General features: G+C 50.0%; 2 protein-coding genes across 3 annotated transcripts in view; one reads left to right on the top strand and one right to left on the bottom strand.

Annotated features, from left to right (window-relative positions):
* Positions 1–25582, top strand: part of TTC39A (tetratricopeptide repeat domain 39A) — a 668968-nt gene that overhangs the window by 115361 nt on the left and 528025 nt on the right. The window lies entirely within an intron of this gene.
* Positions 1167–23857, bottom strand: LOC147747194 (myosin light chain 3, skeletal muscle isoform-like). Of its 2 annotated transcripts, XM_086952419.1 has the most exons (6): positions 23815–23857; positions 17676–17865; positions 12845–13035; positions 9649–9822; positions 4325–4420; positions 1167–1768 (listed from the first exon to the last, which is right to left on the bottom strand). In XM_086952419.1, the coding sequence occupies exons 3-6, from the start codon at positions 12864–12866 to the stop codon at positions 1764–1766; spliced, it is 297 nt and encodes a 98-aa protein (XP_086808545.1). In that variant the 5' UTR covers positions 12867–13035; positions 17676–17865; positions 23815–23857; the 3' UTR covers positions 1167–1763. The 2 variants fall into 2 exon arrangements, with proteins under 2 accessions (XP_086808545.1, XP_086808544.1); XM_086952418.1 differs by lacking the exon at positions 12845–13035.

Raw genomic sequence — 25582 nt, 5'->3', positions numbered from 1 at the left:
TATCTTCTTTATTACTGCCTTCCGTATTTGATTTCCTCTTCTTCATTCCACCTTCCTTGTTCTCGCTCCGGTTTTCTCTTTCTTACCTCATTCCTCGTTCTTTCCAACATTGCCCCATCCTCTTCAGTCTCTTTCTCTGTCCGTCTGCCTTTCTCCGTCTCTACTTCTGCTCATTATTTCTTCTGACCCCAATGTGCAGCTTCCAGTCTTTATTCCTTCCATTCTCTTCGTTCTATCCTGTTGATCTTTCCCCTCTACTCCTTCCACCCTGCATGCCCGCCTCTACTGCTTCCTTCGTTTTCGCGCTTTACTTCCGTAGGCTTTATTCTGTCAATCCACTTCTGTTCTCCTCCCTCATAACCCCCTCCTTCGTTTATCCCTGTCTTCGCCCCTCTTCCTTCTTCCTTATCATATTATTTTCTTCCTCCTCTCCTTTCCTCCCTCGTCTTCCCCGCTCTTTCTTGCTTCCTTGGTTCCTCCGTTCCTGTGTGTCCAGCCCCCTCTCCCTGGCACCTCTGACCTTTCCTGCTGCTTCCGGACCACCCTGACATTCGGGAGCTGGTGCCTGTGGGTGCAGAGTCTGGCTCGGCGTGATTTATGCCATTGGTATAACAGCAGACACACTGCAGTCCATCACTGCAGTCCCCCCTGATTAAAATTCAGCTCCGGCCCCGACTGCAGCACTCCACAAATGGAATATTCTACATAATTTCCGAAAATGCTTGTTTTTCTTGTTTAAAACGTGACCTTGTGTGATGTAAGTAGTGTTCATTTAAAGCGCTGCAATACCTTCAGATAGAGTTCGCGCTAAATAAAAGTGCAGAAAAAACACAAGACAAATCGAACGCTTTAAAGCAAGAAAGGAACACCTCGGTGGGTGAATCACCCAGCTGGTGTCACAAGGCCCCCATAGGCAGAGCGGATGTTTCTTGCCATTCCCACCTCTGCTGATTATCTAGAGGCTACCAGGCCTTACAGTGACACCTCGTCACCCAGAATACCCTCGGCACCCTCTCCAATCTCACACCTCAGCAAAGAGCCTTTGATCAGCATTAAACAGGCGAGTGCTCCCCCCTGGGGCGCTACCTCCGGGCATAAAACACCACCTTGAGTGTACCCGTTCTTTGAGGTAGACAGTACCATATAGGAGAGGTGCAAAATAAGTGTATAATCTTGTTGTAAGCCTTTATTACTGCAGGACATAATCAGGGTTTCTTTGCTACAACAGCTTGAATTATATACAACACTACATTGGGCGCTAAAAACTGGAAAAATTCACATTGGAATGTTTAGAACTCCAACTGCTCAAAATTACTCAAAACGTAACCATGAACAAATCAATTTACACTGGAAGAATACTGAAGCATTTGCTGTGCGTAATATACTAAAAAAAACAAAACATAAAACCGGTTTGCCCATAGGCAATTAAAACAGAAGTGGAATGCATGCAGGGTGAACGAACTGCTCAACTTTGCGGAAAATTGTTCTTTAAGTCCACCAATGCAGTGTGCTAAAGTGTTTGGTCTTTCAGGGCAGTTTCTCAACTAGTTTTCATCAGTGGTGGTTAAGTCCCCAGAGTAATCATTTGGGTCAGCAGCATCATCCGCATCTGCACTTTCTGCCTCCACATTATCTGCTCCTCATTTTCATCGTTTTCACCATCAATGTCCTCCTTTTCGTTTTGCTCATGGTCTTCATCATTCGCATCAGTTGTTTCCTCAACTACCGATTCTCCTGTTTGTTCAACGATTTCAAAGGGATTCTCACCCTAAAAGTAAACACAAGTTTTAAACCATCTTTAGCAAAATTTTGCAGAACAAATGCACACTAACTATTACAAAAGTAACAGCAAAAGTCTTGTGTACAGTGCAAGTAAAGAACTCAGATTTCATATCACAAAAAAGCAGAAAGAATGTATTATTAGAAAAGGCATCTTACAACGGGGAGAACATATGCAGGACTTCTAAATTTTAGAGTATGTCCAGACAGGCCATAGGATGGAAAAATCCATGCCAGGTCTATGAACGCCCATGAGCTCCGAGGAGTCCTTGTACAGAGGGGGCGATGACTGGAATATTGAGGGTGGGCATCACATTTCCAAGAAATTAATTTCCTGCGAAACTACAATTTTTTGGGTGAAACTCAGTACGGAAGAAGTGTTATTTGCAAAGCTGAGTTAGGAGTAAACAGATCTGAACATTCAATATGCAGTGTGAGCCCTGGAGGCAGGAAGGGTGGAAGTGCATCCACAGCATTACAGGCTGCAAGCTAATTGTTGATGGTAATTAACTTATCAGTTTGCAGCATGTGTACCTGTTTGATTTAATTAATGATTTTATTTAATTTGTATAGCTCTTGAATCACCCCCAGGGGGGTATCTCAGCGCTTGGAAGCACAGCATAGGTCATGGGTACTCACAAACGTTCTCTCAGGGGCCAAATTTACACTGTGGTTTGTGTCCGAGGGCCGCACCAGTGGGGGCGGGGTCAGTGGGGGAGGTGGCAGGGCTAGAGCAACAAAAAAAAACAACTGACCATGAGGTTGATCACTGGTCCCTGCAGCGGACACCTTCGTCCACTGAGCCACCAGACCCGGGATACACACATCTCTTGCTCTCTCTTTGTCTCCCTCCCTCACTCTCCCTACCTCTCCCATACTCTGTTCCCCTCCCTCTGTCTTCCTCCCCCTGTCTCCCTTTCCCTCTCTCACTCCCTCCCCCTTTCCCTCTCACTCTGTCTCCCTTTCCCTCTCTCACTCCCTCACTCTGTCTCCCTTTCCCTCACTCACTTTCCCTCCCTTCCTTTCCCTCTCACTGTCTCCCTTTCCCCCTGTCACTCCCTCACTCTGTCACTCCTTTTCCCTCCTTTCCCTCCCTTTCCCTCTCACTCCCTCACTGTCTCCCTTTCCCACTCTCACTCCCTCACTCTGTCAGGGCAGTTTTCAGGAGTCTTCCGAATTTAAGATGGTCCAGACACTGTCTTAGGGCCAGCTGTAGTTGATTCCAGATGAAGGGTGCGAGAAGGACTTGCCTTCGGGTCTAGCCTTTTTTATGTTGGGGCTTTTGAGGAGCGATTGGGAGCTGGCGCGCAGAGTCCGAGCCGGGTAATAGCGGCGAAGTTTCTCTACTACATCGGGAGGGCCATTGCCCCAGATAGCTTTGTGTGTGAGACAGCAGATCTAGAATTTCACGCACTGTCGTATGGGCAGCCAGTGTAGCTGATGAGGGAGGGGAGAGGAAGCTGATCTGGGGGGAGCATTCAGAACCGTGCAGGCGGCTGTGTTTGGTATCATTTGCAATTGGTTTAAGGAGGACTCATTTGCTGCAATCAATAGGGCGTTGCAATAGTCCAGCTTGCTTGGTATCAGGGCCTGTGTTAGGGTTTTCCTTGTTGTGTCGGGGACATAAGTAAAAGCTTTCCTTAGTAAGCCATGGGTGTGGAAGCAGGATCAGACTGTGTGAGTAACGTGTTTCTTCATGTTTAGGGACTGTTGAAGGTGAACACAGAGGTTTTTGACTGTGGTTGCCGGGGTCGGGGTGTGCCTAGTTCTGGGGGCCACCAGGAAGGTGACCAGAGGAGGGGGCATCTCCAAAGAGCAGAACCTCAGTTTTTGCAGCGTTCAGCTGGAGGAAATTGCTTTCCATCCAGTGAGATTTCCAGCATTCCTAAAGAGAAGGTAGATTGGGCAGATTGAGAAGTTTTATTGAAAGAGAAGGTAAGCTGTTGATGCTTTTATGCCTGTGGCTGAAGGGTTACCCATGTGTGGTGTGAAATTCGCTTTTAAGTAGAACTGCAGAATGGCCATATTTCTGGTTGAATACAAGACTGCAACAGAAATATACTTACTAGAAATACCAATAAAGAATTTGCTGGATTACATTTATATTTAAAGCAGACATCTCCAACGGATAGCTCTGAATCTACTGGCAGCTCACCAATACCCTGGAAGATTGGGGGTTTGACAGTGTGAAAACACGAGTCAGGATACAGGTATCCTGAACCTATAGGACACATGGAGGGACCCCCTCATGGGCAATTGCTTTTTTTAAAAAACCTATTAAAATTTTAAGTGCTGACTTTTCTATGGTTGTGTGGGTAAAAATGAAACTAACGTCCCTGGAACCTTTGGCATTTTCAGTGGGTTGTAAAACTTTAATTGTGACAGACATCTGAGTAGTCAGAACAATAATTCTGGAAGGCATGGTCACTCACCATTGTGGTAACTCTCATAGAAAAAGTTGGACTGCCGATTTAACTGGCCAAGCAATTATTCAACTTGAGTCAATAGGTTCAATGTCTTCAGATATGGCTCCTAAAAATCTTACCGTTGCATACTGTTCGTACCGGGACTTGACTGTTGGGTTGTTTAGGATACTTGTAGCAGTGAGTACGCTCTCCCTTTTTATTTGTTCCTTGTAAGCCTGGAATTTTTTTTAGATAAATAAACGTTAATTTATACACATACTGCTAGTTCAACTACAATAACTTGGTTGGAACCTAGAAGAGAAGGCATTCAATGTGGACAGAAACCCTTTTGAAACTACTCTGCCACCAGGGTGTGCCAGATAAGCGTTTAAAAAATACCAGGGACTCTTATTAGGGAATGACCCGCAATCTCGCTCCCTCCACAAGCAAGCAATCAAACCCCACCAAGCAGGCCGTGACCTGAAACCCCCAAGGGGAAAAGAGCACAGCCAAGAGACCAGGCGAGCAGATAATGTGCTTTAATGTAAGCTGGGACTCCGATGTCTGTGCTCTTTTCAGGACATGCCCTTTGAAGGACACAGATTGGTCAATGAGAGAGCCCAAGGATTTGGAAAAAAATGAAATAGGGAGAAGAGGCCATCCAATTTCAAAGACATGCCCTTCACATTGACAAAGCCTTTATTTGAGATACCCATAATTAATATTATAACCACCACACTGCCCAATTATTTCAACTATCAAACCAATGCCAAGGTGTTGGCGATGTGAAGGTCTGTAATTGTTAATGACGTGATGGGTTGCACTGACATTCATATAGAGCCACTCTCACACAGACAGAGCCACCCACACACAGAGCCGACAAAAGAAGCTATCCACACAGAGCGCTATGCGCCACACACAGACAGACAGAGCGCCACACACACACAGACAGACAGAGCGCCACACACACACAGACAGACAGAGCGCCACACACACACACACAGACAGAGCGCCACACACACACACAGAGCGCCACACACACAGACAGAGCCACACACACAGACAGAGCCACACACACAGACAGAGCCACACACACAGACAGAGCCACACACACAGACAGAGCCACACACACAGACAGAGCCACACACACAGACAGAGCCACACACACAGACAGATCTTCTCACCTGCACAAAGGAAAGGACAAAAATGCACACAGGCTTCGATCAAACACCTTCCAGATTAACTGCCAAGAATGCAGCAGCACGCACAGCTTCAGACCCAGCACTTACCCACCAAATACACTTCCGCCACAGAAGCAGCACTGGCTGGTGAGACTAGCCAGCCACCAGGGTAAAACCAGACAGAGCAGATGTTCTGAAGAGGCAGCTACCCACAAGACAAGGGCGCCACCAATTTCCAGGACATGGCTCACCAAGACTAACTATTAGTCAGTCAAAGCTCTAGCCTGTAGAATGGGCAATCCAAAAACCACTTGTAACCCAACCATGTCCCCGTCCTCCCGCCCCTGCTGCCTCCCTCACAGCATAGCGCTGTAGTGCGAGCATAGCGCTGTATAGCGCTATAGTGCGAGTAAATTTAAAAAAGCCTAACATTTGCATTTTGCATTGAATAGAGCGCTTGAGTCGCGCTTTCCACAACTGCTCAAGCCTGTATCGCCCCTGCTGCCTCCTTCACAGCATAGCGCTGTAGTGCGAGCATAGCGCTGTATAGCGCTATAGTGCGAGTAAATTTAAAAAAGCCTAACATTTGCATTTTTATCTGCTAGCGCTTCTGGGGTCATTGAATTGAGCACTTGAGTTGCGCTTTCCACAACTGCAGTGCGAACTTACAGCTAGGCTGAGTGTCCATTACATAGACTGCTCTCTAAAGTAAACTATAGTCATTGCTGATTGCCTGTGCCCCAGCCTTCCTCCAGTTTCGTTTTATTTCACTGCCGCCATCTTACTTGTTGTTGTGGTGCCTCAGAGACCGTCCCCCACAGCCCGGCCCGCCTCCCTGCTGACCCTCCCTCGCCCCTCCCCCTCCACCATCCATATATGACAGTTCTTCCCGCGCGCAGCGTCCACGCGCAGCGACCGCGCCCAACCCGCGCCGAAGGTGCGCCAAAGGTAAGCCCGTCTACGCCCGTCCGCGCCTGGACCGCGCCCAGCGCCAGACCCCCTGCCCCTCGCGCTGCCCAGCCCTCCCGCATTACCTACGATGCCGCCTCCCTCCTAGCCCTTAACCCCGGTCGCGCCCCCAACTGCGTCCAAGCCGCTCCTGGTAACACCCATGGACCTTTCTCTTGCTACTCCTGCAAATTCAGCGGCACCGACAACATCTCCGCTACGACCACACCACAGATCCCCGACCCCAACCACCTACAATGCATCCTTCTCAACACCCGTTCGGTCCACAGGCACGCCATTGACCTATGGAATCTACTAGACACCATTTCTCCAGACATCGCCTTCCTTACGGAAACATGGATGAATGCTTCCTCCGCCCCAGACATCACCATTGCCATCCCTGAAGACTATAAGATCACCCGCAAAGACCGTACCAGCCATACAGGAGGAGGAATCGCTATCGTCCATAAGAAATCTATCCGCATCTCAACAAGCTCTGACGCCAACCTCGCCAACTCCGAACACCTTCACTTCCAGATCCACATCGACCCCAAGACTACACTCAGAGGCACCCTCCTCTACAGACCACCAGGACCCCGCGCAAAATTCAGTGAAGACATCACGGACTTCATCTCTCCACACGCGCTCCCCTCCAAAGACTATATTCTTCTGGGAGACCTCAACTTTCACCTTGAAAAGATAAATGACCACAACACCGCCACCCTCGTGGACAACCTCGCCAACCTCGGACTTAAACAACTAGTCACTTCCCCCACCCACATCGCAGGTCACACACTCGACCCCATCTTCACATCCAGCAACCATGTCTCCTTCAGCCACACTACAGATCTCCTCTGGACTGACCACAGCTGCGTTCACTTCACCTACAACAAGCCGAAACCCATCAACCACTCCCAACCTACCCTGCAAAGAAACTGGAACAAAATCACCACGGACCAAATCTCCGCATCGCTCCTTCGAAACTCCCCAGCCCTCTCTTCTAACGCCAACGAAGCCGCCACCAACCTCACCCTATGGTTATCCAACACCGCCGACACCTTAGCTCCACTGAAAAAACGTCAAAGCAAACCTGGCAGCAAGAAAGCCTCATGGTTCAACGATGATCTCAAGAAGTCCAAGAAACTCTGCCGCTCCCTTGAAAAGGCCTGGAAAAAAGACCCAACCACCAGCACCAAGGACGCCTTCAAAAGCGCCACCCGCACTCACCACCAACTGATCCGAAAAGCCAAGAAAACAACATTCAAGGATCGACTTGACAACAACGCCCACAACAGCAAGGAACTTTTCAACATCGTCAAGGAATTTTCCAATCCATCGGCCAACTCCAACGACATCACCCCCTCTCAAACCCTCTGCGACTTCCTAGCCTCTTTTTTCCACAACAAGATTGCAGACATCCACAACAGCTTTGACAACCAACCCGGTAACCAACCCACCCTACCATCTGCTGACCATCTTCCCCCCGTGAACACCCTTAACGCCTGGAACCCAATCTCCACTGAGGACACCATCCGCCTGATGAATTCCATCCACTCAGGATCCCCCACAGACCCATGCCCTCACCACATCTTCAACAAAGCAGACTCCGTCATAGCACCGCACCTCCGAGACGTCATCAACTGCTCCTTCAACTCCGCTACCTTCCCAGAAGACTGGAAACACGCTGAACTCACCGCCCTTCTGAAAAAACCAACAGCGGACCCCACCGAACTCAAAAATTACCGCCCCATCTCGCTTCTTCCATTCCCGGCCAAAGTCATCGAGAAAGCCGTCAACAACCAGCTCGCCGCCTTCCTCGAAGCCAACAAATCCCTCGACCCCTCACAATCTGGCTTCCGAGCAAAACACAGCACTGAGACCGCCCTCATCGCAGCAACAGACGACATTCGAACTCTACTGGACAATGGAGACACAGTCGCCCTCATCCTCCTCGACCTCTCTGCAGCATTCGATACAGTCTGCCACAGCACCCTTCTACAACGCCTCAATAACATCGGAATCCAAGGAAAAGCACTTGAATGGATCACCTCGTTCCTCACCGGAAGAACCCAGAGAGTCCGCCTTCCTCCATTCAAGTCCGAGGCCTCTGAAGTCATCTGCAGCGTACCCCAAGGATCCTCACTCAGTCCCACCCTCTTCAACGTATACATGAGCCCCCTCGCGGCCATCGCACGCCAACACAACCTCAACATCATCTCTTACGCAGACGACACTCAACTGATCCTTTCTCTCACCAATGACCCCAGCACCGCCAAAACTAACCTACACGAAGGAATGAAAGAAGTGGCCGAATGGATGAAACACAGCCGTCTGAAACTGAACTCAGACAAAACTGAAGTCCTCATCTTAGGTACATCCCCCTCTGCATGGGACGACTCCTGGTGGCCGGAAGCCCTCGGAAAAGCACCCATCCCGACAGACCACGCACGGAACCTTGGCGTCATCCTGGATTCTTCACTCTCAATGAACAGACAAGTCAGCGCCGTATCCTCCTCCTGCTTCAACATTCTTCGCATGCTCAGAAAAACATTTCGCTGGATCCCCTCCGAAACAAGGAAAACAGTCACCCACGCTCTGGTCACGAGCCGACTAGACTACGGAAACACCCTCTACGCGGGTACTACCGCAAAACTCCAGAAGAAACTCCAACGAATCCAAAACGCCTCAGCCAGGCTCATATTAGACATCCCACGCAACGAACACATCTCTGGTCACCTTAAAGACCTCCACTGGCTACCCGTCAATAAGAGGATCACTTTCCGACTGCTTACCCACGCACACAAATCACTCTACGACATCGGACCAGATTGCCTCGACTGTCCTTCTACACCCCCTCCCGCCAACTACGTTCTTCCAGCCAAGCCCTCGCCACTGTACCTCAAATCAACAAGACCACCATGGGAGGCAGATCCTTTTCATACCTGGCTGCTAAAACATGGAACTCACTCCCCGCTTACCTTCGCCTCACCCAGAACCACCTAACGTTCAGAAAGCAGCTTAAAACGTGGATATTTGACAAATAATCCTCCTCCCCTTCCTAAGCGCCTTGAAACCCTCTGGGTATGTAGTGCGCTATACAAATTTTATGACTTGACTTGACTTGACTCGCCCCAAAAGAATGTACAGTTAAATGAGATTGATAGGACACTTTGTAAGGCTGAAACAGGGCACATTAACTGTAATATCCAGACGCGGGTAGAAATCTAAGCTCGGAATCAGAAAGGGGGGCCCTGAATACTGCAGGGGGGCTGGGGAGTTCAGCAGTCAATTACTCTCTGCCTTGAAAATAGTACTGTGCCAAAATGGCCTCTTACCCAGAGTGACTAGTACATGTCGCAGCTCAGCGCCCATCACAGAGCCATTGGCTTCTTTGTCGAAGACCCTCAGCCCCTCCACAAAGTCATCGTAGGTACCCTGGTCCTTGTTCTTCGCAATTGTCTGCAGCATGGGCAAGAACTCGTCAAAGCCAAGCTTCTTGGTGTTAAGCTCTGGGAAGGAGAGAAGAGTTCAGAGGAGCAGTCACCGGCTGCAGCAGCGTGCCAGGCTGGAGAGTACACATTAACAGTGACAATGTGATCGTCCAAGTTCCCCAAAAAACCCCAACCACCTCCAGTCAGGTTTTTGTCCCATCCCAGACTGCCAATGAATATTACTGATATGGTCCATCTAGCAACTGTGAACGAGGCAGAGATCTCCAATTCAATGTGTGGCACAGGGCAGGGTCAGAGCTGAGGGCACAGGTGTAAGAGCTGAGGGCACAGGGGTAAGAGCTGAGGGCACAGGGGTAAGAGCTGAGGGCACAGGGGTAAGAGCTGAGGGCACAGGGGTAAGAGCTGAGGGCACAGGGGTAAGAGCTGAGGGCAAAGGGGTAGGAGCTGAGGGCAAAGGGGTAAGAGCTGAGGGCGAAAGGTGAGTAGAAATCTGGCGTGTTGGGAATGAGTAGAGCACAGGATACAGATTGCTTAGTGGGTGTGTGTGTGTATTCAAAGGATAAGAAGTATGTGCGGACTTCTGTGAGCTCCCCATTCCTATCGCAATACATAATGCCTTACATACTAGAGTCACATTTTCTACAGCGTGTTCCTCCTGTCACAAATCAATATTTCAACTATTTATTAAACAATTATTGCTTGAAATAGCCTGGAGGTAGGACAGCAAACGCGCATATATACCTAATTTACGAGACTGTTTCCAGTTTCCCTTTGCTGCTGGGGGGAAGAGTTGCATCATAAATACCAGAAATCATGTTTCCACAATTTAATCGCCAGTAACTCCTGAAATATTTAACAATGTTAATACCAGATCTGCCACGATTGTCACATTTTATGTAATATCCTAAATCAGATACAAGCAACACGTCGCGTCCAAGTGAAAGAGGCCCATTAGACTCTAATGCAAGCCTAAGGTTTAGTAATAATAGCCAACGAGGATATAGTGAGCACTTCTGACTTGCCCCCTAGGTTCAATGCACCACAGACATAATGAGCCCCTGGGTCTCATCGTAACAGACTGTGCACTCTGAAATACACCTTAAAATGTAGCTCCTTCAGATTCACCCAAGTTAATTTTCAACTGGGGGGTGCTCTGGTCCACGGATGAGTGGCGTATGCTCAGATCCAGGGGTGAGTGGCGGGTGCTCTGGTCCAGGGGTGAGTGGCGGGTGCTCAGATCTAGGGGTGAGTAGGGGTGCTCTGGTCCAGGGGTGAGAGGCAGTTGCTCTGGTTTAGGGGTGAGTGGCGGGTGCTCTGGTCCAGGGGTGAGTAGCGGGTGCTCAGATCTAGGGGTGAGTAGGGGTACTCTGGTCCAGGGGTGAGAGGCAGGTGCTCTGGTCCAGGGGTGAGTGGCGGGTGCTCAGATCTAGGGGTGAGTAGGGGTACTCTGGTCCAGGGGTGAGAGGCAGGTGCTCTGGTCCAGGGGGTGAGTGGCGCGTGCTCTGGTCCAGGGGTAAGTGGTGGGTGTTCTGGTCCAGGGGTGAGTGGCGGGTGCTCTGGTCCAGGGGTGAGTGGCGGGTGCTCTGGTCCAGGGGTGAGTAGCAGGTGCTCAGATCCAGGGGTGAGTGGGGGTGTTCAGATCCAGTGTTTAGTGGCGGGAGGCAGACACGGTGTAGTTGTGAGTGATTCCTGCAGAGGTCCTGTGGTGATGGCAATGTCTAGTGTAGGGGTGAATGACTGGTGCCGAGGACCAGTGTGGGGGTGAATAACATGCGCGGGGGTGCATAACGTGTGCGGGGGTGCATAACTTGTGCGGGGGTGAATGAGGGGTGCTCGGGTCCAGTGTGAGTGACGGGTGCCGTTATCCAGTGTGAGTGACGGGTGTGGAGGTCCAGTGCAGGGTGAGAGATTCAGGTTCATCCCAGCCACTCGTTCGTCTAAACCTCGCTCTCATCCAGCACCGACTCCGCTTCTCACCCGCCCAGTATTACAAAATAATCCAGCGCCCACCTGTTCGTGAGCCGAAGGGGTGGCAGCGAGGGGGTGAGCTCTCCGTCCGCCATATCCCGGCTCAGGACGCCTCCGACAGACAAACACTCACTGAGTAATTACAACACCTGGCTGCTGCGCTCCATCACAACAAACTTCGCCCAACCGGAAGTTGCATTCTGAAGGAATCCGAGCTCGGAGCCGGCCCGGCCGGGTCTGGCTCCTCTGGAATGCGGCTCCACCGGCGCAGCCTCGGCCCAGGCCTCGGGGGGATGGATGCGGGCGGGCCACGGGCGCCTGCTCTGGGCACCAGGTTCAGGCAGAAAAGGGAATGGCTGGTTCCGTCTGAACTCAACAGGAGGCAGTTCAGAGAGCAGCCGCTGGGCGGCGTGCCTGGCGTTTACAAGAGAGCGCCAACCTGCCAACCACTCCCAAAAGACAATGAGGCATTGCCCTGGCTGCCGTAGCCTGCCAGGGAGAAGAGCGCAGAAGAGCATGGCAGGCAGGGGGTGCACAATAATCGAGTGAAAGCCACAGACGTATGCCAGCTGCACCCTGGCCATCAGACCCCATCTCTGTCCGCCAGCGACATAATCTTCGAACGTCGCCCTCTGGTAGCAGCGCACACACCCGGTCTACCCAGCCCGTCATCATCCCAGGCTGTGCGCCTCACCCATCGGTGCCATAGATAGAGGTAGGGCGATAGATAGAGGGAGGGAGGGCGATAGATAGATAGAGGGCGATAGATAGATAGAGGGCGATAGATAGATAGAGGCGATAGATAGATAGAGGCGATAGATAGATAGAGGGAGGGCGATGGATAGAGGGAGGGCGATGGATAGATAGAGGGAGGGCGATAGATAGAGGGAGGGAGATAGATAGATAGGAGGGCGATAGATAGAAGGAGGGCAATAACAGACAGATGTCCCTTCCAATGGCTAGCCTCCATTTATGGAGCTAGCCAATGGAAGAGCAGGCGGGACAAAGCACCCATACTGCTAAACAAAAGGTTTCGCCTGCGCGAACGCTGCTGCGCAGCAGATCGCCAGGCGAAACCTAAAAAACAGAAGCTGTCTATCTAGAAACATACCTTTTTTTGACCGCATTGCCATTTGATCCAGGTTTTCTCAATTTAGGTTTTTTGCCGACAAACGCCCCTCCAATGGGTTTATTAAGCGATTGCATCATCTTTCTTTTCATCCACCTTCCAGCAGGCCCACCAAATACTAGACTTTTCTGGTAGTCGACAACAATTCCAGGTCTCTGCATACCGCCATAATCCTGCAAATTGATAACATAAAATTAGCAGAGAGTATGCAGATAAGGCAAGTTACATGGTGTGCAAAAATGTGTTAACAGTTTTATAATAATGGCAGGCATAATCCAAGAACCAATGTTGGGTGGTCAAGGAATTCGTAGGCTAAGCAGCAGTTGTTGCCATTCTGGTAGGTGTAGATACTTCTTGGCTACAATTATGAAAACTGCAGTAAGGACACTGCTGTACAGGTTTTCATTTGCATTAGTGAGTTGAGAAATAAAGAAGATAAAATGCTTATAAACATGTGTGTGGTTGGGTCTGGTAGCGCGTGTGGTTTGGTTGTGTGTGGTGTGGTTGTGTGTGAGAGAACAGGGAGTTAGAGAAGGAGGCGGGGTGAAAGAACAGCAGATCAGCACAGTAAAAGAACAGGGAGTTAAAGAAGGAGGTAGGGTGGAAGAGAGCAGCAGATCAGCACGTGAGAAGACAAGAGAACAGGGAGTTAGAGGAGGAGGTAGGGTGGAAGAGAGCAGCAGATAAGCACGTGAGAAGACAAGAGAACAGGGAGTTAGAGGAGGAGGCGGGGTGGAAGAGAGCAGCAGTTCAGCACGTGAGAAGACAAGAGAACAGGGAGTTAGAGAAGGAGGCAGGGTGGAAGAGAGCAGCAGATCAGCACGTGAGAAGAGAAGAGAACAGGGCGATAAATAGAGGGAGGGCGATAGATAGAGGGAGGGAGGGCGATAGATAGAGGGAGGGAGGGCGATAGAGTAAGGGAGGGGCGATAGAGTAAGGGAGGGGCGATAGAGTAAGGGAGGGGCGATAGAGTAAGGGAGGGGCGATAGAGTAAGGGAGGGGCGATAGAGTAAGGGAGGGGCGATAGAGTAAGGGAGGGGCGATAGAGTAAGGGAGGGGCAATAGAGTAAGGGAGGGCGATAGAGTAAGGGAGGGCGATAGAGTAAGGGAGGGCAATAGAGTAAGGGAGGGCAATAGAGTAAGGGAGGGCAATAGAGTAAGGGAGGGCAATAGAGTAAGGGAGGGCAATAGAGTAAGGGAGGGCAATAGAGTAAGGGAGGGCAATAGAGTAAGGGAGGGCAATAGAGTAAGGGAGGGCAATAGAGTAAGGGAGGGCAATAGAGTAAGGGAGGGCAATAGATAGACAGATAGATAGATAGAGGGAGGGTGATAGATAGAGAGGGAGGGCGATAGATAGATACAGAGGGAGGGCGATAGATAGAGAGAGGGAGGGCGATAGATAGAGAGAGGGAGGGCGATAGATAGAGAGAGGGAGGGCGATAGATAGAGGGAGTGCGATAGATAGAGGGAGGGAGGGAGGGCGATAGATAGAGAGAGGGAGGGCAATAGATAGAGTGAAGGAGGGCGATAGAGGGAGTGTGATAGATAGAGGGAGTGCGATAGATAGAGGGAGTGCGATAGATAGAGGGAGTGCGATAGATAGAGAGAGGGAGTGTGATAGATAGAGAGAGGGAGGGCGATAGATAGAGAGAGGGAGGGCGATAGATAGAGAGAGGGAGAGCGATAGATAGAGGGAGGGCGATAGATAGAGGGAGGGCGATAGATAGAGGGAGTGCGATAGATAGAGGGAGGGAGGGAGGGCGATAGATAGAGAGAGGGAGGGCGATAGATAGATAGAGAGAGGGAGGGCGATAGATAGAGAGAGGGAGGGCGATAGATAGAGAGAGGGAGTGCGAGAGATTGAGGGAGGGAGTGCGAGAGATAGAGGGAGGGAAGGCGATAGATAGATAGAGGGAGGGTGATAGATAGAGGGAGGGAAGGCGATAGATAGAGGGAGGGAGTGCGATAGATAGACGGAGTGCGATAGATAGAGGGAGGGAGGGCGATAGATAGAGAGAGGGAGGGCGATAGATAAGAGAGAGGGAGGGCGATAGATAGAGAGAGGGAGGGCGATAGATAGAGAGAGGGAGGGCGATAGATAGAGAGAGGGAGTGCGAGAGATTGAGGGAGGGAGTGCGAGAGATTGAGGGAGGGAGTGCGAGAGATTGAGGGAGGGAGTGCGAGAGATTGAGGGAGGGAGTGCGATAGATAGAGGGAGGGAAGGCGATAGATAGAGGGAGGGCGATAGATAGATAGAGGGAGGGTGATAGATAGAGGGAGGGAAGGCGATAGATAGAGGGAGGGAGTGCGATAGATAGACGGAGTGCGATAGATAGAGGGAGTGCGATAGATAGAGGGAGGGCGATAGATAGAGAGAGGGAGGGCGATAGATAGAGAGAGGGAGGGCGATAGATAGAGAGAGGGAGGGCGATAGATAGAGAGAGGGAGGGCGATAGAGAGAGGGAGGGAGGGCGATAGAGAGAGGGAGGGAGGGCGATAGAGAGAGGGAGTGCGAGAGATTGAGGGAGGGAGTGCGAGAGATAGAGGGAGGGAGTGCGAGAGATAGAGGGAGGGAAGGCGATAGATAGAGGGAGGGAAGGCGATAGAGAGAGGGAGGGAGGGCGATAGAGAGAGGGAGTGCGAGAGATTGAGGGAGGGAGTGCGAGAGATTGAGGGAGGGAGTGCGAGAGATAGAGGGAGGGAGTGCGAGAGATAGAGGGAGGGAAGGCGATAGATAGAGGGAGGGAAGGCGATAGATAGAGGGAGGGCGATAGATAGAGGGAGGGAAGGCGATAGATAGAGGGAGGGAGTGCGATAGATAGAGGGAGTGCGATAGATAGAGGGAGTGCGATAGATAGACGGAGTGCGATAGATAGAGGGAGGGAGGGCGATAGATAAGAGAGAGGGAGGGCGATAGATAAGAGAGAGGGAGGGCGATAGATAAGAGAGAGGGAGGGCGATAGAGAGAGGGAGGGCGATAGATAGAGAGAGGGAGTGCGAGAGATTGAGGGAGGGAGTGCGAGAGATAGAGGGAGGGAAGGCGATAGATAGAGGGAGGGAAGGCGATAGATAGAGGGAGGGCGATAGATAGATAGAGGGAGGGTGATAGAGGGAGGGAAGGCGATAGATAGAGGGAGGGAGTGCGATAGATAGACGGAGTGCGATAGATAGAGGGAGGGAGGGCGATAGATAGAGAGAGGGAGGGCGATAGATAGAGAGAGGGAGGGCGATAGATAGAGAGAGGGAGGGCGATAGATAGAGAGAGGGAGGGCGATAGAGAGAGGGAGGGAGGGCGATAGAGAGAGGGAGTGCGAGAGATTGAGGGAGGGAGTGCGAGAGATAGAGGGAGGGAGTGCGAGAGATAGAGGGAGGGAGTGCGAGAGATAGAGGGAGGGAAGGCGATAGATAGAGGGAGGGAAGGCGATAGATAGAGGGAGGGAAGGCGATAGATAGAGGGAGGGAAGGCGATAGAGAGAGGGAGGGAGGGCGATAGAGAGAGGGAGTGCGAGAGATTGAGGGAGGGAGTGCGAGAGATAGAGGGAGGGAGTGCGAGAGATAGAGGGAGGGAAGGCGATAGATAGAGGGAGGGAAGGCGATAGATAGAGGGAGGGCGATAGATAGAGGGAGGGAGTGCGATAGATAGAGGGAGTGCGATAGATAGAGGGAGTGCGATAGAGGGAGTGCGATAGATAGAGGGAGTGCGATAGATAGAGGGAGTGCGATAGATAGAGGGAGTGCGATAGATAGAGGGAGTGCGATAGATAGAGGGAGTGCGATAGATAGAGGGAGTGCGATAGATAGAGGGAGGGAGGGAGGGCGATAGATAGAGAGAGGGCGATAGATAGAGAGAGGGAGGGCGATAGATAGAGAGAGGGAGGGCGAGATATAGAGGGAGGGAGTGCGAGAGATTGAGGGAGGGAGTGCGAGAGATTGAGGGAGGGAGTGCGAGAGATTGAGGGAGGGAGTGCGAGAGATTGAGGGAGGGAGTGCGAGAGATTGAGGGAGGGAGTGCGAGAGATAGAGGGAGGGAGTGCGAGAGATAGAGGGAGGGAGTGCGAGAGATAGAGGGAGGGAGTGCGAGAGATAGAGGGAGGGAGTGCGAGAGATAGAGGGAGGGAGTGCGAGAGATAGAGGGAGGGAGTGCGAGATATAGAGGGAGGGAGTGCGAGATATAGAGGGAGGGAGTGCGAGATATAGAGGGAGGGAGTGCGAGAGATAGAGGGAGGGAGTGCGAGAGATAGAGGGAGGGAGTGCGAGAGATAGAGGGAGGGAGGGCGAGAGATAGAGGGAGGGAAGGCGATAGATAGAGGGAGGGCGATAGATAGATAGAGGGAGGGCGATAGAGGGAGGGAAGGCGATAGATAGAGGGAGGGAGTGCGATAGATAGAGGGAGGGCGATAGATAGAGAGAGGGAGGGCGATAGATAGATAGATAGAGGGCGATAGATAGAGGGAGGGCGATAGATAGAGGGAGGGCGATAGATAGAGGGAGGGCGATAGATAGAGGGAGGGCGATAGATAGAGGGAGGGCGATAGATAGAGGGAGGGCGATAGATAGATTGAGGGAGTGCGAGAGATAGATTGAGGGAGTGCGAGAGATAGAGGGAGGGAGTGCGAGAGATAGATTGGAGGGCAATAACAGACAGATGTCCCTTTCAATGGCTAGCCTCCATTTATGGAGCTAGCCAATGGAAGAGCAGGCGGGACAAAGCACCCATACTGCTAAACAAAAGTTTTCGCCTGCGCGAACACTGCTATGCAGCGGATCGCCAGGCGAAACCTAAAAAACAGAAGCTGTCTATCTAGAAACATACCTTCTTTGACCGCATTGCCATTTGATCCAGGTTTTCTCAATTTAGGTTTTTTGCCGACAAACGCCCCTCCAATGGGTTTATTAAGCGATTGCATCATCTTTCTTTTCATCCACCTTCCAGCAGGCCCACCAAATACCAGACTTTTCTGGTAGTCGACAACAATTCCAGGTCTCTGAATACCGCCATAATCCTGCAAATTGATAACATAAAATTAGCAGAGAGTATGCAGATAAGGCAAGTTACATGGTGTCCAAAAATGTGTTAACAGTTTTATAATAATGGCAGGCATAATCCAAGAACCAATGTTGGGTGGTCAAGGAATTCGTAGGCTAAGCAGCAGTTGTTGCCATTCTGGTAGGTGTAGATACTTCTTGGGTACAATTATGAAAACTGCAGCAAGGACACTGCTGTACAGGTTTTCATTTGCATTAGTGAGTTGAGAAATAAAGAAGATAAAATGCTTATAAACATGTGTGTGGTTGGGTCTGGTTGTGCGTGTGGTTTGGTTGTGTGTGGTGTGGTTGTGTGTGAGAGAACAGGGAGTTAGAGAAGGAGGCGGGGTGAAAGAACAGCAGATCAGCACAGTAAAAGAACAGGGAGTTAAAGAAGGAGGTGGGGTGGAAGAGAGCAGCAGATCAGCACGTGAGAAGAGAAGAGAACAGGGCGATAAATAGAGGGAGGGCGATAGATAGAGTGAGGGCGATAGATAAGATAGGGAAGGAGGGCGATAGAGTAAGGGAGGACTTTATTTTTCTGACACCGAATCCGACATTGAATTTCCTGCCACCCCTGGGGACGGGAGCGATTAAGGTACACATGAAAACACCCAGCGAGCGGACCGTTCTGTTCCTTCATCCAGACCTGCAGGCGCAAGGCGCAGACTACCTGTCGTTCCAACCCATGACGGGGCGAGACCGGTGGACATTAGCAGGACCGGCAGACTGTTAGGACCGCCAGCTAAACTTAAGGACTACATTTGTGGATAGTGGAACCTTATGTTCTCTATCTGTTTCTACTGTTCCCATCACCCCCAAAGGAGGGGGATGTGTTGTGTTTATAATACTTGTGTCCCTCCTAGGACACCTTACTAGACGTGCTTCCCAGTGTCCCTGCGAGGACACCGTTTAGCAGTGAGGTCACCAGCTGATAACTGTCACATATGACAGTTACCAGCTGATCGCCGAGCTGACTGCCGCTTCGCTCCATGTTAGGAGCAAACGTGTTGGTCGGAATAAAGAAGTTAAGAACACTCAATAGTTTTGTATTCTTAACACACTTTGCCAGGGCCGGTTCTGGTTCCCAGTCCGGCCCTGCAAGAGCATCACCAATACCTGCTTAAAATATGCACTAGATGCAGTGGAAACATCAGACCGACATTATGATAGGAATCACTGAGAGAGCTATGCCTCGTTAAGAATTTCAGGTTTTAAGTTCTTAGGCGCTAGGTGGTACACTGGTGAATGGCCGCCATTAAGTTAGGCTCTCACCGTCCGGAGATCTAAATCCAGCATTTATCCTTTCAAATCGGAGTATGCTTGCTTTGTCATGGGCAGGAGAGCATCAGAGCAGTACCACCGTTGAGGAGTATGTATCCTCCTGGGCGCGAGAATGTCTGGGCAATAGTACTATCGAAGAGTATGCAGCCTGCTAGTGGGAGAACATCTGGTACTACTGCTATTGACGAGTGTGCAATTTAATGGGCAGGGGCATGTCCTCGCAGTACCACCATTGAAGAGTATACATCTGTTAAGGTGGGACAGCATCTGAGCAGTATAAATCCTCATGGACACGAGAGCAGTAACAGGGTACCACGGGTGGTTATGCGTGTGTCCCTCCCCAATCCCACTTGCATCGCTACTATTTTCTTGAATGTCTCCCCAATTCCTAGGTATTATAAGTTGAGAGCAGTAGAGGTGGGATCAAATGCCTCCTTTAAAAAACAGAGCAAATGCTCATTAACCACATCAGATGAGACTTGCCTTTTTAATACGCAAATCTTTACCCATGTGGACAGCAGACTCCTTAATCCAAGTATATGCAGGGACAGATGGACAGTGACCTGGGCATGACCTGGGCAGCCCTCTGGGCCTGGTAGATGGACCAAGGGCTGAGTGGAGCATTATCGGGGAGTGTTTATATCAGGGAGGGATGTAAGAAATGGCGACAGGCTCAGTGGTTCTCGCAAGGTACTAAAATGGACGGCCTTGCAACCGACCGAGCAAAGAGAATTATGATTGACTGAGGAGCAGAGTGTGGACCCTAATACCCTGGTCTTCATTGCTTGAATTTGCTCGCGAGAAAGAGTGGCCGAATCGTGTCACTCATAATTACACTGAAATTAAAAAAAATTCACACATAAGCATTCTGAAACTTGGAATCTATCTGATGTAAATATTATTTCTCTCTAGTCTCACAGTCGTCCCTGGCATCCCAAATTCGAAGGCGAATTGCGACGCGATATCACAGAGAAGAAGGTGGTGGCCTCTGTCTGATGTCGTCGTAGGTATTGTGTTTCACCACTGCGGCGCACGCACGGTCTCCGCGACCTCAGTCCACTCCCTGGAGGGCGCGTGACCGCGCTGTGATGAGTCAGAGAGCAGGTGCCTTTCTCTTGAGCTTCAATTGCAACACCGTTCACCGCTCAGATTCCATATCATTTACCGCCCGCCTTGTAGCAGTAGCTCTTCGTTTATAGAAGATCTCAAAGACTTCATCAGCGACCAATGCTCTCAAAGTGACAATCAGACCATCGTGGGTGACTTCAATCTCCACTGGGGCGCACCACAAGACTCCTCTGCGAACTCACTGGCCACCTTCCTCTCGGCAAATGATCTTATCCAACACTGCACTGAACCAACCCACTCTAAGGGCGCAATCCTGGACCTTGTTATTTCTAAAGCAGGCATGCTTTCTACTACTACCCCTATTCATGTAGATTGGTCTGACCACCACCTCATCCCATTCTCTCTTCAACTTTCACACTCTAGAACTCTTGGCCAACCCAAGAGGGCCATCTCCTGGTTCTGTGATGCCAAAAACATTGATGTCGGTCCCCTCTGTGAATCAGCTTTGCTTTCACTTCCAAGGCTAGACCCGAACATAGCTGTTGACGATCTCACCTCCCAATGCCTCACAGTTCTTGGAGCTGAAATTAATAACGTCGCTCCACTCAAAAGCAAAAGGATAAGGCCCACTCCCTCAGCACCTTGGTTCAACAAATCCCTTTATGAGGAAAGGAAGCAGCTAAGATTCCTGGAGAAGCAATGGAGGCAATTGCCTTCCACTGACAATTTAGCCTTGCTTCGCACAGCAAGATCCAAATACCACAAGCACATCTTCCTTGAGAAAGCGACGCACTTCAAAACCCTCCTTGATTCCGCCAAAAATAGACCCAAAAAACTATTCGATCTCATCAAGACTCCGAGCTGCTCTCCCCCAACCTCCAAGGTGGAGGATTCTACAAAGAGAGCAGCGGATTTCGGTACTTTCTTCGATGGAAAGGTGAAATCACTTGTGGATCAGGTTGCTCATCCTACACCTCCAGAGGAGCGCAAATCCTTAGCCATTTGGCAGAGCTTTGACCCCATATCTGAAGATGCCCTTCTCAAATGCATACGCGAAACAAAGCCCTCCAACCACTCGCTTGACCCTATCCCCAGTGCCATTGCCTTTGACTTCTATGCCCATTCCCTCCCCTGTTGGACCACTCTGATCAACCTCTCCCTCTGGCAAGGCTCCCTTCCTGTCCCCTTCAAAACTGGGCAGGTCACCCCTCTGCTGAAAAAGCCCACTGCTGATGCGAATGACCTCAATAACTACCGCCCCATCACTAACCTTCCCTTTCTTGCAAAGATAGCGGAAAGATGTGTAGCCAAACAACTCTCTCGTCATATCAAGGACAATGATCTTCTTGACAATTGTCAGTCCGGCTTCATCCAAAACTGCAGCACTGAAACAGCCCTACTGCAAGTGGTTGATGATGCGCTGAGGATACTCGACTCAGGGGGGTCCTGTCTGCTAATTCTCCTTGACCTCTCCGCAGCCTTCGACACTGTTAATCACAACACCCTCCTCAATATTCTTCAACAGAGAATGGGCATGGAGGGCACTGTGCTTAAATGGTTTGCATCCTTCCTCTCTGACAGATCTCAAATGATCAAAATAGCGAACAGTCTTTCGTCTCCTGTGGCGGTGGGTCAAGGTGTTCCCCAAGGCTCTATACTTGCACCCACACTGTTCAATCTCTACTTAGAACCACTGGGAAACCTCCTAAGCAAATCCGGGATTCACTATCATCTCTATGCAGATGACACTCAACTCTACCTCAAGGTTGCCTCCACTCATGATCTCTCCATCCTAAAATCTACTCTTGACTCCATTCAAAACTGGATGTCATCTCATCAATTAATTCTGAATCCCTCCAAAACTGAATTCCTCCTCTTCTCCTCCTCACTCTCTCCTCCCCCGGTTCAATCATGGATGGATCAGATGAATCTACTAAACAACAAACCCATCATTGTCGACAGCGCAAAATCTCTTGGTGTCATTCTAGACAAAAAACTCAATCTAACTCCCCACATCAATTCTATTGCAAAATCTGCTCGCTACCAACTGCGCCTTCTTTGGGGAATCCGTCGCTTCTTCCCGGAGCAGGACCTTATAACCCTGGTGCAATCGCTGGTCCTCTCCAGACTAGACTACTGCAATTCTCTTCTTACTGGCCTCCCCAAATCTCACCTGTCCCCACTTAAGTCTGTCTTCCATTCAGCAGCTCGTTTCATCTATGGGGCCAAAAGAAGCGATCACATCACACCGTTGTTATCCACCCTCCGCTGGCTTCCCTTCGAGGCTAGAGCTATCTACAAGACCGCTTGTATCACCCACAAAGCCTTGCACTCCTCCTCTCCCCGCTACCTGGTGAATAAACTGAAACTCTCTGGAGGCTGTAGACCTTCACGCAATGCCGAGAATCTACTGCTTGAACCTCCCACTTTCAAGAAGGAAAGAACAATGGCCCAATCCTTTTCAGGCAACGCAGTGAGAATCTGGAACTCGTTTCCGCCTGAGCTCCGGACCACCGCCTCCTCCCAGGCCTTCAAAAGGGACCTCAAAGTTCTCCTCCTCCAGAGACACCTCCAAATGTAATTCACGTCCTCTTGCTATTCGGAGGAAGACTTCCCACTACTGATATTTTTTACTTTCCATGACCATGGGAGTGCCTTCCCAGTGTTTTCCTGTGGTGGGAGTGTCTGCCTTTTTGCAGTATTCTCCATGTACTTGTGTTCGGTGCCCTTTTGTAACATGCACACAACACTTTGCCCTTGTAACCCACGGTTGCTACCTCTCACATGTTTTTACCTTTGATACTTGCACAAGTGCCACCTTGCCTACGTAACGCCTGTTCTTGTGCCTAGCACTTATTGCAGTATTATACCTCAAATTATACTCTGTTTTCTCTTATAACTGCCCACTTGTCACTTTTCCTCTTGTGCACTTTTGACTACCTCATGTATTTTTGGTTGCTCACAATTTTTACTACCTCAAGTATTTTGTTTGCTCACAATTGTCACTATTACCTTTACTACCTCATGTATTTTTGGTTGCTCACAATTTTTACTACCTCAAGTATTTTGTTTGCTCACAATTGTCATTATTACCTTTACTACCTCATGTATTTTTGGTTGCTCACAATTTTTACTACCTCATGTTTTTTGTTTGCTCACAATTGTCACTATTACCTTATGTAAGTAACGTATGTTTTAGTAATCTGCTCTTCTGTAATGTTTCTCATTATGTTTCATTTCTGTTCCTAATGTGAAGCGCTCTGACGCCTCCGGGTAAAGTCCGCGCTATATAAAAATGCATAAATAAATTTAGGACATCTAAGTAACTAGCTCCGCACCCCCGCACCACCCTAGTGACGCCACTGTGGCGTCTTCCCACGGAGCGCGACCTGCGAGCCTGTCGGATCTGCCACCCACGAGAGGCACCCCCGCACCACCCTAGTGACGCCACTGTGGCGTCTTCCCACAGAGCGCGACCTGCGAGCCTGTTGGATCTGCCACCCACGAGAGGCCGCGGCACTGCCTAGGGAAACGGGCCGCATAAGTACAAGGCCTGGAGGGGAGACCATCCTTACCTAGGCTGCCGCATTCACGGAGGAGCGTCCACCTCCTGGCAACGTAGAAAATGAATGTGCGCATGCGCATGTGCGCACAAACCTTAATGTGCGCATGCGCATGTGCGCACAAACCGGGGATGCAGTCCCTGATGGGCGGGGTATTGAAACGTCATGAAACGTCATAAAAATTAATGTGCGCATGCGCACAATGACAGGGGGGGCGCTCAATCATGGGAGCAGCGGATTATAGAACACCGGCAATCATTCAGAGCCTGACGGGCGTTACAGATAAAACAATGAAACAAGTCTATTTCTCCTCAGATCCTTGTAATTAGTGGCCACAATCCGTTACAAGTGCACACTGTCACTGAGGACGATTGGGAGGTCAGGTAGGGTGAATGTATGAGATTTCTTCCCTTGGTTCATAAATGTCAAACCTTGATGGCAAGTTACTCCGGTATTAACTCCAAAGAGTCTTTGAATCTTTCGATGCATAAGAGAAGCTGAAAGATTGCTCCTGAAGCAAAACTTTCCTTCTGCATCTGCATGCCTTATCAACACACCATTCATTTTGATAAATCTTTGATGTTTACTTTTGTTAATGTTATATTATTTTGCTTCAGAATTTTGGCTTGTGCTGCATGCATAGGACCGCCAAACAGGTGGCGGTCCAACCACCGCCACACTGCGGGCCCGCCAACAGTATTATAAGTGTGGTGGACGATCCGCTGCGACCACCAAAAAAGGGTGGCGGCAAGGCCCTAACAAGTCCCCCTTGTCACTCCTGGGGTTGCATGTGGGGGGCACATGTAGTGCTCCTCTGATTTTCACCCCCAGTACCTGCATGTTGTGGCATGTATGACATTCCTTGCAGGAAGGTGCAGTCAGTGCTTTGAGAATGGCGGCCTGCCCCTCAGGCTCTTCAATGACCCTGACATTCTGACACCTTAGACCTCCGCAGCACAGCCTTCCCGACCAGGATTTAACTCCTCTGGTGGGTGGCAACACCACAGCTTTAGCATTGCACCGTCTGTTGTAGGACCACCAAAGTCATAATAAGGCCCTTGGTCTCTGAAATGGAGGTACACATTTTACAGCGGGACAGGGTCCTATGCTGTGTCTGCCTAGGCTTGGATCGTCTAAGTCAGATACATCGTCATGCTGGATCCCACTGAAGCTGTTGGTTTTGGTGCCAAAATCTTAGAAAGGAACAAACTTGGATATAATTGTTGTGGTGAGTGCTTCCGCTGTTGAAATGATTTGCAACCATACCCTGGTCCAACATTTTAAGTTTAGACTTAGTCACTTTTTTGGAAGTTGAAATCTTCCTGCTGGGCAAGGCTAGAACTTATAGCTGGACAAGTCTCTTGGAGGCCAGATTCCTTCATAGCGAGGTCCTGCTGAATTCTTTTTAGTGTGGCAAAAATACTCCTTTCTTCTCAATGTCCGTGCTCTGTTACCCGCCCCCTCAGCCCCCAATATTATGTGGAAGCTGATCAATTGCATAGAGTTTATTCCTGTTACTGAAATGTGGTTCTTTGAAATGCCTGACCCATAAATGCTCAAGGATCTTCTTCTTCAGCTGATCTATCATGCTCCCCACGTAACGTTTATTGCATTGGCAAATTAAAAAAAGATGATAAACTGTGAGCTGCAGGTAAGAAATTGTGTAATTTCCTTAGTCCCTCAGCCTAAGGTATGGGGAATTCCTTTTTACTGATGCTGTTTCTACAAACACTGCATTTCTCACAAGGGAAAACCCTCTGTGGTCACTGCAACTAGATTT

The sequence above is a fragment of the Lissotriton vulgaris genome, chromosome 1_1 (genome assembly GCF_964263255.1).
Source record: "Lissotriton vulgaris chromosome 1_1, aLisVul1.2, whole genome shotgun sequence".
NCBI classification, from domain to species: domain Eukaryota; kingdom Metazoa; phylum Chordata; class Amphibia; order Caudata; family Salamandridae; genus Lissotriton; species Lissotriton vulgaris.
The sequence above is the reverse complement of the archived record's forward strand: the minus strand, read 5'-3'. Positions and strand labels throughout refer to the sequence as shown.